The sequence below is a fragment of the Aplidium turbinatum genome, chromosome 18 (genome assembly GCF_918807975.1).
Source record: "Aplidium turbinatum chromosome 18, kaAplTurb1.1, whole genome shotgun sequence".
Lineage (NCBI taxonomy): Eukaryota > Metazoa > Chordata > Ascidiacea > Aplousobranchia > Polyclinidae > Aplidium > Aplidium turbinatum.
Genome location: NC_137489.1, coordinates 11903309 through 11916648, shown reverse-complemented (window position 1 = coordinate 11916648; position 13340 = coordinate 11903309). Strand labels below are relative to the sequence as shown.

At 37.0% G+C, this 13340-nt stretch overlaps 2 protein-coding genes across 2 annotated transcripts; one reads left to right on the top strand and one right to left on the bottom strand.

Moving 5' to 3' along the window:
- Positions 1-331: 331 nt before the first annotated feature.
- LOC145787774 (uncharacterized) lies at positions 332-10515 on the bottom strand. The gene is made up of 5 exons (XM_082599598.1): positions 10377-10515; positions 8163-8324; positions 7472-7595; positions 5976-6248; positions 332-4276 (listed from the first exon to the last, which is right to left on the bottom strand). The coding sequence occupies exons 1-5, from the start codon at positions 10458-10460 to the stop codon at positions 3957-3959; spliced, it is 963 nt and encodes a 320-aa protein (XP_082455724.1). The 5' UTR covers positions 10461-10515; the 3' UTR covers positions 332-3956.
- LOC145787185 (uncharacterized) lies at positions 1897-2568 on the top strand. Its single transcript, XM_082598907.1, has one exon. It carries the CDS (start codon positions 1897-1899, stop codon positions 2566-2568), a length of 672 nt encoding a protein of 223 aa, XP_082455033.1.
- Positions 10516-13340: the final 2825 nt, after the last annotated feature.

Sequence of the window (13340 nt, the reverse complement as noted above, 5' to 3'; positions counted from 1 at the left end):
TCCTTCATCAGAATGCGAGTGTGGTGCCACGGAACAGACCGCAGACCATGTCATCCACCACTGCCTAACCCACCGGCCTCCACACGGTGCGCATGGTCTGAGAATCCTGGACGACGAGACTGCTGAGTGGCTGAAGATTTCCTGCCCTCCAATCTAGCCTGGAAAGATCGCTCATACGCCATCATCATCATCACCGTGGAGTTCTATGGTATTACAATGGAACTATTTTGAAATAAAATTTTCTTTACAGCCTTTTTCGTTGCGTTCAAAATCTATACAACCTTTAAAATAAGACCTTTAAATACACATGATCTAATAACTTATCGCAATAGGCTACAATTTTAATGACATTTCAAAGTGCAGACTTTGCATATTTGTACAGTATCGAAAATGACTGCATTAAATTGCCCAAAATTACAATATTAACAGTTATTAATAAAAATAGAAAAGCTGTTGCTTTGATGACATAATCTTTTTAGCAAAGGGAAAGCAGTTGGCAATCGACAAGGATATTTCAAATGACCGATTGGCTGTTATTTTAAGCTGAACTTATACGATGACTCCATTCAAAAAACTTGAAGCGATTTTACCCAGAAGTGGCAAGGTAGAAATACAACACAGAATCTAAAAAGACATGGAACATCAGAAGAAAATGTGTAACGTTAACTAGAAGATTTCGAAAAGTAAACATGTGATCATCAGTTGATAACGACGTGACTGGATTCAAAGGTTATCGGTTCGACTATGGTTGCAGGCTGGCAGAAAATATAAAAAATAAAAATAAATTTTTCTGAGTAAGACACCCAACGTCATACAGAATGTGCCCTAAAAGGGTCATCAAGTATTTGATATTATTTTAGCTTAACCTAGAACTGAGTCGTGTGTTTATAAATCAATGTTTGCAGTGTGAAAGCCTCAGCACCACTCTGTTGAATCAAGAATGCTTTTTTTCAACACGTTTCGAAGACCTTTTACATGTTTTTTTTTTGTAAAAATCTAATCATTCCTAGAAACGACTGATTGCATGTTGTAATTTAACATCCAACATAAATCCTTACATTTCCGTTTCTTAATCAGCGTTGTTCAATTAAGAAGTTGTTTGAAAGTACATGATTGATACTTCCGGTGGCAAAACGTTTTTAAGATATAATGCAACCTTTGCCCTAAATTTTCAAACTGACCTTTCTTTGATTTCCACCTATAAAAATAATAATAATTATACATTGCATAAGAAATGTATCAGCATTTTCTTATGCAATGTAGTTATTTTTTTATAGGCTTGAAAAGGACTATAGGCTACGTATAGTCGAAAACGTTCGCTTTATTTTATTTTTCTGTTACAATGCTAAATGTGGTATTATAGCTGAGCTATGCCTGTTTGCGCAAGAGTGTATTATCCTGTTTGCCTGTTTGTAATATCCAACTTAAGCTACGCAGACGATATGGCCATTTTGAATAATTCTAAACTGAAAATGCAGGAATATCTAGATGTTCTGTCAAAAAAATGCTGCTAAATTCGGCCTCCAAATAAATGTGTCCAAAACCAAATGTATGACAACCGACAAAACTAACAACACACTCAATCTCACTCTCTATGGAAAACAAATAGAACAAGTACCAGAATTCATATATCTTGGCCACCGATTATCCGCGACCAACGATGGAAAGACTGCAGTGCACACCGAATTGGCTTAGGCTGGGCAGCATTTAAAAAGAACAAAACAATTCTAACATCCAATAGACTCCCAATCAAACTGAAAGCAAAAATCTTCAACACCTACGTTTTACCAGTCGTGCTGTACCAGTCGTGCTGTACAGTCTAGAATGCGTAAATTGAACATCATCAACAATGAAAAAACTCACTACCTTCCTGCTTCTCATTATGTGATTAATAAGATGAGCAAGTTAATGAAGCCGGAACGCCTTGCTTTAAATCCAAACGCAAGCACAGCGGCAAAAGAATGGAAGCACTGGAGGAAGACGTTTAAAAATTACTTGGCTTCTCTCCCCGTCCAAGACGAAGGAGAAAACCGGCAGGATGACCTGCGAATACTCACGAATTGTGTGAATTTTGAAGTCTACGAATTCATCGAAGACTGTCAAGATTACAACGGTGCATTGAACGTTCTTCAAAACTTATATGTGAAGCCTACGAATATTTTATTTGCGAGGCATCGTCTAGCCACTACCAAGCCACACCCAGGACAATCCTTAGACGAATTTCTCCAAAACTTGAAGCTTCTAAGCAAAGAATGTGGCTTTCAAGCCGTCGACTCGGCTCAATACCAGCAGGAAATGGTACGCGACGCATTCATCAACGGCATTTCTTCCGATACAATTCGACAACGCCTGTTGGAAAACCAAGAGCTCAGTCTAGCTGACGCATACACTCAAGCAAGCACTCTTGATCGAGCGGCAAGAGACACTCGGCTATTTCATGCTTCAAGAGACCAACTACAGGTATCGGCCGTCTCATCGAACTCAAATATCCATAGCGACGAAGTTGTTGAAGGTAAGAGCAAAAACAATTCTACTATCAGTGCGGTAAGCAACGTCGCAAGATATTAAACTTATAAAATCACATCATGAGAAGCATGACCAACAAAAGGTTACTTGATCACACGAAAATAGAAGATCTTCTAACTATGACAAAACTACATCCAATTGCAGCAATAATAAAAGCAAAAGTTTTAAAACTGTTCGGCCACACTAAAAGATCACAATTCGGAATCAGCAAAGTTTGCACAGAAGGCAAAGTAGAAGGAAAAAGAAAACGTGGCAGACAACCAAAACAATGGCAAGACAACATTCAATCATGGACCGGACTCAACTTGATGACACTGGGCGAGTTGGCTCAAAATCGCCACTCTTGGAAGCAAATAAGCCATGTTGATGCGCAATCTGCCGCAGGCGGAGATAACGACTGATGATGATGCCTGTTTATGATTTAGATTAAGTGGACGGGAAGGCAAGGAAGCCAATCTTCGTGTCCACTTTCAGGAATGCCATCAAGTATCATGCCAAAGACACAACCACATGCTCATGAGCGGTGCCGTACCGGCGCGCTTATGGTCATACCAGGACTCTCACTACTCAATAATAAATCAGTAAAGCCAAATAGAATAGTAATCCAAAATAATAAATCTATCACACTAAAGTATCTTTTCTCAAGTCATTTATAACTGACAGAATTTTGTTGTCATTTTTATATGAGCATAAAGCTGAAGGAGCAATTAGTATCGTTTTAAACGCGGCGGCATCATGTTTTGTGTATTTGCCAAACGCATTTTTATTAGAGAAATAATTACTGCTGCTTAAAATCTAAAAATTGCAATAAAGGTCTCATTTTATTTATAAATACTGTAGCTTACGCAATCCCCATGACAAGTGTCTTTTCTGCTATGCTGATGTAAGAGCGAAATAAAACTTTCAATTTTTTTCATTTACTCGGTTTTAAACACAAATAAATACAAAGATATTTACAAAATCTTTTGCAAGAACCGATGCTGGGATTCGAAAAGATTGTATTGTACCTACTTGAAAAGGACACTTTGTTTAGCATGGAAAAAAACCTCGCGTTCTGCAGCCTATAATTTTGATTAACAAATTATTATTATTTTTTACAAAACTATTGCAAGTTGTACTGCAGGGTGTTCTATACTCTATAGACAAAGAATCGAAGATTTAAGAGTATTCCAATCTCGATAGAAGCGATGAATCAGTAAGAATCACTACATAAAAACAAAGTTTTAACACTCTTAAAGAGTTTTGTAAGCATTTTTTACTTGCCTAAGTAAAAAGCATTTTAATTTGACCTGAAAGATTTCCTGAATTCAGTACAAAATAACATACGATTGCAATGAGTGACAGAAGAAAAGTCAGAAAAACACAAAAAACTTTACAGCGAAGACATATTCAATACGTCACTTTTTCGATTTGGCACCAGCAGAATGGTTTCACTTCACTTTGTTACGTATATGCACCGCCGCCTTACAAAGTGGTTTTCTTCCATAATGCCATTGAAAAGCTGCTAGCCATAGCTGAGCTTCACGGGGCGAGGAAAAACGGAATTGGTATCCTTTTGGCTCCACTTTAACGTGGATTATATTGGAGTTTGTGTCATCAAGGATACATTGTTCTCCTCTCAGCTGAATCGAATCACGTCGCTCTGAGTCTTCACTGTCGGATTTGAACCAAGAAAGGATTCCGTCTGACGTCAGTTGAAGAAAGCGTTCTTCAAAAATCTTTTTTCCGCGGCTCAGTTTATCACAATAACCTGGCAAACGTAAATGGAAAACTTTTGAAAAGTTATTGCTATTGAGAAAACGTAAACTAACGACGTGGTTTACGTATTGTTACGTATTGTTACGTTCAGCACAATGGTTACGCGCTTACGCAGGTTACGCGCCCGGCTCAAGATTACGCGGCGTTGGTTCGACTCTCGGGGTGTGCGCTTGAGCAACGCATTTCAGGACTGCTCTCCATTCAGCGCATCTAGTGAATGGAATAATTCCCGGCAACAACACTTCGACAATCGGAAAACTTCGCTCTGCCAATCTCGGTAACCGGTCCTGCGTCAAGAGCCTCTAACAAGTAGGCCTACGCGAAACTACCAGGAATAACCTATCAAGGCTTTGTCAGTACGAGGATAAAGATTCAAAAACCAACCAACAACACTTAAGAAAGGGGTAAAGGGGATTCGCACTTTTTTACTAGTGTTTGCAATTGTGTTCTAACATCTTTTAAAAACAGTCAGAGAATAAGATGACAAAAAAAGCAATTTTGTTGTCATCTGGGAACAACTAAGGTTTATCAAAATTGTTTTACATGATTAATTTCACATCCTTGCTGCAACCACCTCCACAATTTAAACTAATCGTTGCTTCCATTCATATCTACTGTGTACACTGTTCCATGCAAAACAGAAGATGGCCTAAATTAACATTTATGATATAACTGGAAATTGACCAGCCCTCCTCCCTTATCACAACCAGAGGTGACATACCAACACATTGTTATCTTCAAACTTGACATCGTAGTGCACCTGACCCAAAAATAACCCATGACTTATAGAACTAATGAGTTTTAAACTCAAGATAGTTAAAGAAGTTTTTTTCGACGAAAAAGATAACTGCTTTTATATGGACAATGTATTTGTAACTTAGCCTAGCCTACATAATATGAAGCGCTATGACCCTAAAGACGTCACTGCAAGCCACTCACAGTAAGTGGCAGGCATAGAAAACTAGGAGTTGCACACAATGAAACGTACAGCCGGATATTGAGCCAAAAACACGCGATAGACAACACGATATTCTCATTACAAGAGAAATCGTGAGCTTAATGTAAATCTAGGTTGCAGAATGAACTGCTGCCTGAGGTTACCATGATAACATGCGTAATTATTCAGACGTTACCGGAGGAAAAAAGTGACGAAGCACATCGCTGTTGAATTATTTACTGTTCTTCTGGTACTTTCCTGTGAGAATTTTTTTCAGCTTGTATAAGCTTCAATAGGCCTACATGGTTTTGTAGTCTCATTAAATTAAAAGCATAGTAAGTGTCATTGCAGTCGACATTAAAAGTTGGCTAAAAGCTCGTAAACGATGCCAAAAGAAATTAATATAGAAATTACCAGCGAGTTTGCTTTTCATTTGAAATAAAGTTACTGAAGCCTAAATTGATAACGTTTCTTCTTAATTTTGATGAAATTAATTCATTAAAAAAAAAACTTGCTGTTCACTTGTTCAGCATGAATCAAAATGTCTGTGAAGTCCTGGTTTGATTGTTCTGACGCAAACAACTTGCCTTGACCTTTCTAGTCTTCTCAGACATCTGACCACATGCTACGCTGTGACGGTGTTTTCAAAAACAAAAATCTTAATTTTGAGTAATCACATTTTAAGTTTTGAGTTATGCCAGTTTGAGATTTGAATTATCACATTTTGAGGAATCAAAAGAGAAAAAAATTCTACCTTCCATCATTGGTGCGACGAAGCAGTATTGTGATAACGTCATCAACCACTGGTGAGCTCGAACCTCGCTGGACGATTTCAAGACCAAGGTGTGACATCCCCCTTGGATAGCAACCATGCGCTTTCCAGGCATGAAGATGAAATTGTCTTTCAATAAGATCCTTGTCATTTGATTTGGTTTATTTTTGGCAGGAGATATGAAGAGCATTCCATCTCGTACTTCAATGAATTGTGACTTCCAAGAAGAAAATTGGCCTTCATCTGTTATGTTACCTAAAGTTATATGTATTTTTATAAGTAATGGACAAATCAAGTTAAACAAATTTAGCTTGCTTCGTCCATGAAAACTGTACGGCGGATTTATGCGCAGGGCTCAAGATCATGCGACGCTGGTTCACCTCTCGGGGTGTGCGCTTGAGCATCGCATTTCAGGACTGCTCTTCATTCAGCGGTACCTAGTGAATCGAGTATTTCCCCGGCAATAATACTTCAACAATCGGAAAAACTTCACTCTGCCAATCTCGGTAACCGGCTCTGCGTTAAGAGCCTCTACAAGTATGCGAAACTACCAGGAATAACCTATCAAGGCTTTGTCAGTCCGAGGATAAAGATTCAAAACCAACCAACCATAATGTGAGTGCAACGAAGAAAGTTTAATGCTAGGTTACAAAGCTTTTAACTTAAACGAGCCTAGCCCATCTTACTCTTGTGCATGTGACGTATAATCTGAACTATTAAAGCATGAAACGTTTGTTGGAATTCGCTGAGTCATGTTGCTATATCTTTACCTGGTATTTTCCAGCTAACAACTCTGCCATCGTTACATTGATTTAACATCTGCAGGCGTTGAATTAATATATAAACGACATACTTAGCTTTCAAGGTTTATGGATCACTGACGTTATTCACAATGCAATTGGTAAAAAAAACAGCCAGCAAAAGAGAACTTTTGCTACCTGGTATTTACTGTAGAACCAAAATTTTTCAGAATCTGGCAGACTGTAAGCGTAATTGAACAAAATACAAGTTATTTGCTACAAATATTCAATTTATAAACATTTGACTAAATACCTGGTGAACAGCCTCATTCAATTTTCAAACATCTTACTTTGTCAAAGAAGAACGTAACCAACCAAACAACGAGGATTCACCTCTCTGTGTGTGCACTTGAGCAGTACAGCTTATTTTATGAGCAGTTCTATCCAACAGAACATTGCAGACTAATTGAAACAGCTGAATACAAATATGACTTTGATCGCAATCTCTTCAAACGCTTTGATCTCCAAGTTTGCAAAACTGTCAGGTTGAAGCTTTTAATAAGAGGTTTTTCAGTCAGTAGAGTAAATAATTCTTTTACATACTACTGCAGAGGCACTGCAGTAAGTCTGGACTGCGAGTTTTTATCGCTCAAGCATACAAAGTTTAGTAAACAATCGTAAAAGGTCATTTTACAAACTGTAACACTGTTACAAAGAGAAACATGAAGCAAAATTTACCAACACCAACTTCCACTGTTCCTGATTTGCATCGTATCGGTCTGATGGGTTGAATTGTTTGTTGAGGGGAGAAATTTCCAGGTTGTTGAAGCGAGAAATTTTCAATTTGTGGGGAAGAAAATATCTACAAGGCAAAGTTATTTGAAAACCTAAATGTATTTAGGAGAAATGAAAAATAATAATAATAATTTCAAAAAATACACCAGTCAAATGAAATAGCAATAGACAAAACAAAATAAATTGAAACGGCAAAAAAACATTCTTCTATCCTAATCATAATTTAGAAGGCTATGGCATAACATCAAACATTTTCAACACACTTAAGTGGGGGTCGAATTATTTTCTATCTTTATATGAGAAGGGATAAAATTTAGTAGCCTAACAGTCTTTCAGTAGCGAAATCTAGGTTAATTACATGATGTCCAGAAAATTAGCTGCAGAAAGCTAGAAAGAAAATGATCTGCACAGCATTACAACTAAAATTGGTTGCAGTTTGAGTTCTATCACTTACGTTCTTTCTCTTAATTGGAGATTTTATATAATTTAGAACATTTTTAAAAAAAATCTGTTATTCTATGAAGTATGAACTGTATTGAACAACTTTTTTTTAAATCTTGCTTTGTTAATTGAGCCTCCATACCGCATTTTCAACACAAACAAATTACGAGATCTTAAAATCAGCATAGTTTACTTGTGGTAGAGGAGTAGAAGCAGTTGGAGTATATTTAGGGGGTGCCATATTCATGCCTGAATCTGAGACTTCACCAAATCCTCCGGGAGCACTGTATCCTTCAAAATGAGGACAATTTTGGGATAACGAAGGATAAAGAGAACTGTTTGCATCAGTGTTAACCTACAAAAATATATATCCAAGTGTAAATGTTGTTTTTGTGACGACAGAGTCAATAGAAACCAAGTGAGTTTCTGTTAATTGCACACAGACAAGAAAATAAGTGATTTATTAGGGTTTATTTTCATCATCGAAAATAAGGGTCTACATTTTTCTGTCTCTAAGCTACATTGTCAATTTGGAATTTAACTTGGGCGCTAATGTAGCCCAGTCAGGGTTTGATTTCAACAGTCCTTTTCGCGAACTCTTTTGGTCTTGTTAGTGGACAAGTATGACTTAATCATTGAGAATGCAGTATAATGTCTGTCTCTCAGAACCACATTTGGCGAAGGAAGATGTTTTCACTCTAATCGGTGTTATAATCATATGTCCTTATCATGGATAAGTGCGGAGTGAAGCTGATATGAAGACGTTTAGAGCCAACCAACGCTCGAGAGCTGGAACATGTCGACGGAAATCGACGTTGGATATGAGCAAGTGAAACGTTGGTGTGTTATGACGTCTGCGATTTGATTCAATTCCAATTCGCTTGCTCGTAATAGAAAGTAGTTTTCAGTTGATGGTGACTTTTCGCAACGCTTTTGTCTAGTTGGGTTGCAAAAACGCCCATACTGTCCTACCATGTTATTTAGGCTACGTTGGTACGCTATAGTGAAAATCTTTACCCTAACGCATGCTTTAAAACCAACTTAAACTAAACTATAAAAATGAGCTGTTTTGGGTTAGTCATTAGTCTATTTCAAAAGGCGATCAGCAGAATAGGTTGTTTAATCTTCCTTTTTGAATAAAAGAGCTGAAAAGGTCCAGACGTTTAACATAAAATGACAATCTATTGTTAAAGTGAAAGAGTAATAGAAAGCTACGTAAGATATTAAATATTTGAATGATCTATTTCTATCATCATTCAGCTCATTACTTTACATCTTTTAACGACAATTATCTTTAGTAACAGAAAAATGTGTTTTTACTACAGTAAGCCTACATAAATATCCAAAGCTAAAAAAATAAATTGATTTTCCCTTTTTACGCTATAGAGATGAAGTACATTTTTTAAGTTCCGTCCTGTGTCTGGTATTGTTTGCTCACACACCCACATACACAAAGCAAGAAAGTTTTTATAGTTTCTTTTCACCAACAAATACTTGATACGGTACTTAAAAGTCAAAGCGGTTATTTGGTCTACACACAGCTTTACACAAACTCACAAGTAGTCATGTGAAACAAGTTGCTTGTGTTAGATGCAATGGCCACGTCAAAAAACAAATGTACATTCCTAAAACTAATATGATAACTTGTCAGCGTCAATTTTCACAAGCTTAAGTCAATTGAATGCTGAAACGTTTGAGTCTTCATCACGATTATTGCCGTTTACTCTTTTCTAGCAGTGATTACAAAGTTCATCTGATGAAAATGAACGTAAAAGCGGAAACATACAAGTTGTTTAACCTCAGTGCAGCCACAAATTAACTTGTGTACTTCTGCTTCTCTACTTTCGTATTAATCGGATGAACGTTGCAACTAACTGCTACCTTAAGTCAATATCACTCAACAGCAGATTGACATAAAAACACTTCCCAACTGAAAAGGCTTTTTAGAAACACAACAATTTGAAGACTATTATCTGCCATTACAGAAGCTTTATTCCATATCAATACTAAATTAACATAAGGCTGTTTAAAACCGATTTTTAAACGAAACGAAAATCTTCACTAAGAAATTAGTTGAATCAAGACTATGGTTCAATGTAAAATAATGAGAAAAAAATTTGAGTCCAAACGAAGTTTTCTTTTGTTGAACACTCATAAGTGTTAGTAGGCTAGTTGTTGAATATTCGTTTTGTGTTGTGCTTCTACTTCGCCACGCAAAGATCACTCTTCCTTCAAAACAAAATCAAAGAGAGAATTTTGGGTAAAAGTAAAAGTATTTCGCAACATATTTCTTTCAAACAGTCTTATTAAAACATGTCCGCTCTACCAGGTGTGGGGTGTTGCACTTGCAGTGTGTCGTCTCTATAGAGTTGTGGTCGTCAATCTAGGCAATCCAAGCGTTTCTTACCAGTTCAGATGAGGGTGCTGTAGGAGCAGCATCTTGCTGAGTGAAGTGTAGCTGAGGATTATAGGGGGGCGGGTTCACTTCCATAACTATTCAAATCAGAATATTATAATTGTACCACTACAAGGTGTTTTAATAAACCTGAAATAAAAAATACTGCCTCTGTAGATTTCACTGCTTTGCTTATTATTAACAAAGTTAATCGTTACATAAAATGTAGGTCACTAGACGTTTAGATTTGCTGATGGTTGAGTAGTTGCTCTATTTTAGAAATGCTGTTTGATAAGTTACAACGCATAGGCCACTTTCCGCAGCTTATCGGTTATTTGTAATAAAACTAAAATCTACAACAATACACTTTAACTATGTGGCCGTTAGCAGTTCCTATACTCGAATAATTTAGCTTCTATTTTCACACCACTGTTAGAACGATTTGTCCTCCCGTTTTTATACTGTTACTAAATTCTAAGTGAAAGAAATATCTAAGCATTCTGCTGTTTTGGTCACATATTCCAAGTTTGTTTCTGAAATAACATGGCTGAAATAACCACGTCTTGACATCATGGCAGGCTATGTTCTTTTGCAAAACGCTTCTGATCGTGTTCAAAAGTGAGTCACTGAATCCAAAATAACTTCAGTTCGGTAAGCTGCATGAAATTTATACCTCTGCTTATCCGAGCAGGAAACTACCAGCAACGAAAGCAGTCGTGAACTATTTAAATTATAGCCACCATTGCAAAGCATTGCTACTGATAGGTCGCCATCAGCATTTATATATTTTTTGCTCACTGAGGCCTAAACTACAGCTAAGATTCACCTTTTCCCTACACTAAGACTGTGGCAGGCTCTGGTGATTCTGCGTTTCTTTTCCGGTCACATGAGTCACACAAAATAATCACTTATAAGATTTTATAGAATGGCTTAATTCCAGCACTGGTTGTTGGTAGACACTACTCAAACTAAATAAAAACTACAATACATCACACATCTCGTACCAGCCAATAAGAGTTCACCTATAGAAACTGCTCGAAGCACTTGTGAAAGGAGAGATCAACAATTTGTTGATGAAATGGTGACTCAGCAACTGTAATAACATTTACAGAAATTTGGCCTGCTGAATAGCTCATAGATCAATTTTTTAAGAGTTCTTTGAACATGCAATAAGGCGGCATAGAGGCAATCAAATAGACTTACCCCACTGACAAGGTACGAGAGTAATATCAAAACTCATAAATCGTCGTCTGTTCAGTTTTAAACGAGTGTCATATTACGTAAAATGCTTATTGAGTCATCGAGCTTTCTGAGTGCCCACTTCGATTTTGACTAAGAGAGCAGTCGAGCAGATTAAGCTAGAACCAAAGTGCTTTTAATACGGTACCGTAGGCCTATAAATGAAATATTTAATGAAACTAAAATACAAGCTGAAACGACATTTACTGTGTGTGTATATAAAACGAACTGAGCTGCAGGCTGCAGCTGCACAATTGCGTGATTAAATTTACTTTATGCACTTCTGTTTACGAAAGGTTAATGCTTAAACCATTGCACAAGACATTTTAAAGTTTTAAGCGGAACTACTTTTGATATGCTTTTTAAATATTCGAAACTGTTTGATTCAATTAGAGTACGACAAACGACATTAAATTTTGCCTAAAACTAGGTTATGTAATGGCAAAAAACAAAAAAACACGAATAGTTGAAACCGCAAACAGTCAAGGGCCCAGGCTACAGTGCACTTGAAAAATAGCCTACTTATCTAAACTTGCTTTACTGTTGTGTTCCAGGCTTCATTGCAGGCTAAGTAAAGTTAAAAGGATATGTCCATTCCATTAAATTATGTAATTTCAACAAAGGTTGACAACCACTGCCGTAGGCTATTAGAACTACATTCCGAAATAAATGCTAATTGTCAAGCATAACGTTCTTTGACACGTTTTGTTTGTCGATGTGGCTCCTGTGATGTCTTCATCCTTTATTCAGTCATTAGACCAAATGACTTTATTGCTCGAAAGATAATAGGCTAAGCGGAAACTAGCCTATTTTGTCTCATCCTAATGCGCAATTATTACGATGTGGCTACGGTGTTGTTACTTCGACTTACCTTTACTATTTTGCACAATAAAACACAGTTCTTGCACAGTTAATATCATTTATACGTTGTTCAGTATGACCAGATTAAGTATCGAACCAACATCTACTAGAACAAGCCTCGCTAGTCAATTCAGCACTGAATCGGTCTTCATCACCCATTGTCCTCCTCAAGAGCACACTGCTAGTAAATCAAGCAGTAAATCAAACAACAAATTTTTCAATTCAAAGCAGCACAACCTGCTTACTACGAAGGGAAATTGAAAGGTTTTCATTGAATTAACATCCTTTTTGATGAAGAAACATGCTAACTGTAGCTCGCTCACACTCTGTCGGATTAACTGTGAAAATAGAGCAACTGAAATGAGTAACTGGCCAAAACAAACTCAGGTACATTTGTCAAAGAAAAACTAGTCATAGCAGCATGAAATCAGAAACACCAAAAAAGCAATAGTCCAATCCCAGCACTGTTTCTACGTTCCAACTGTACAAGAACACAACCTCCACTGTGAATTTCTAGACTGAAATACGTGCTGTAATTATCAACATTAAAAACACAGAACGCACATGACAAGTTGTGATGGATCAGTGCATGACACGTAGTCAACAACTGACCATTAGATTTTATAGCGTTGTGCACAAGCCGTGTATGGATATCTGTGACATAACCACCACCTTGCAAAATAGCCTTTTTCACAACTTTTAACGTCAATACATGTTGAAGCTATGTAAAAAAGGACAACTTTTGTTTTCTAGAATACTGTTGCACGATGATTAGAACAGTGATGCCTGAGGGTTACTGTGATATTGTTTGATGAAACTAAAACTCACTCAACATCATTGTAGTCTACTAAAAAGCTCTAACTTTAGCATTTAGGA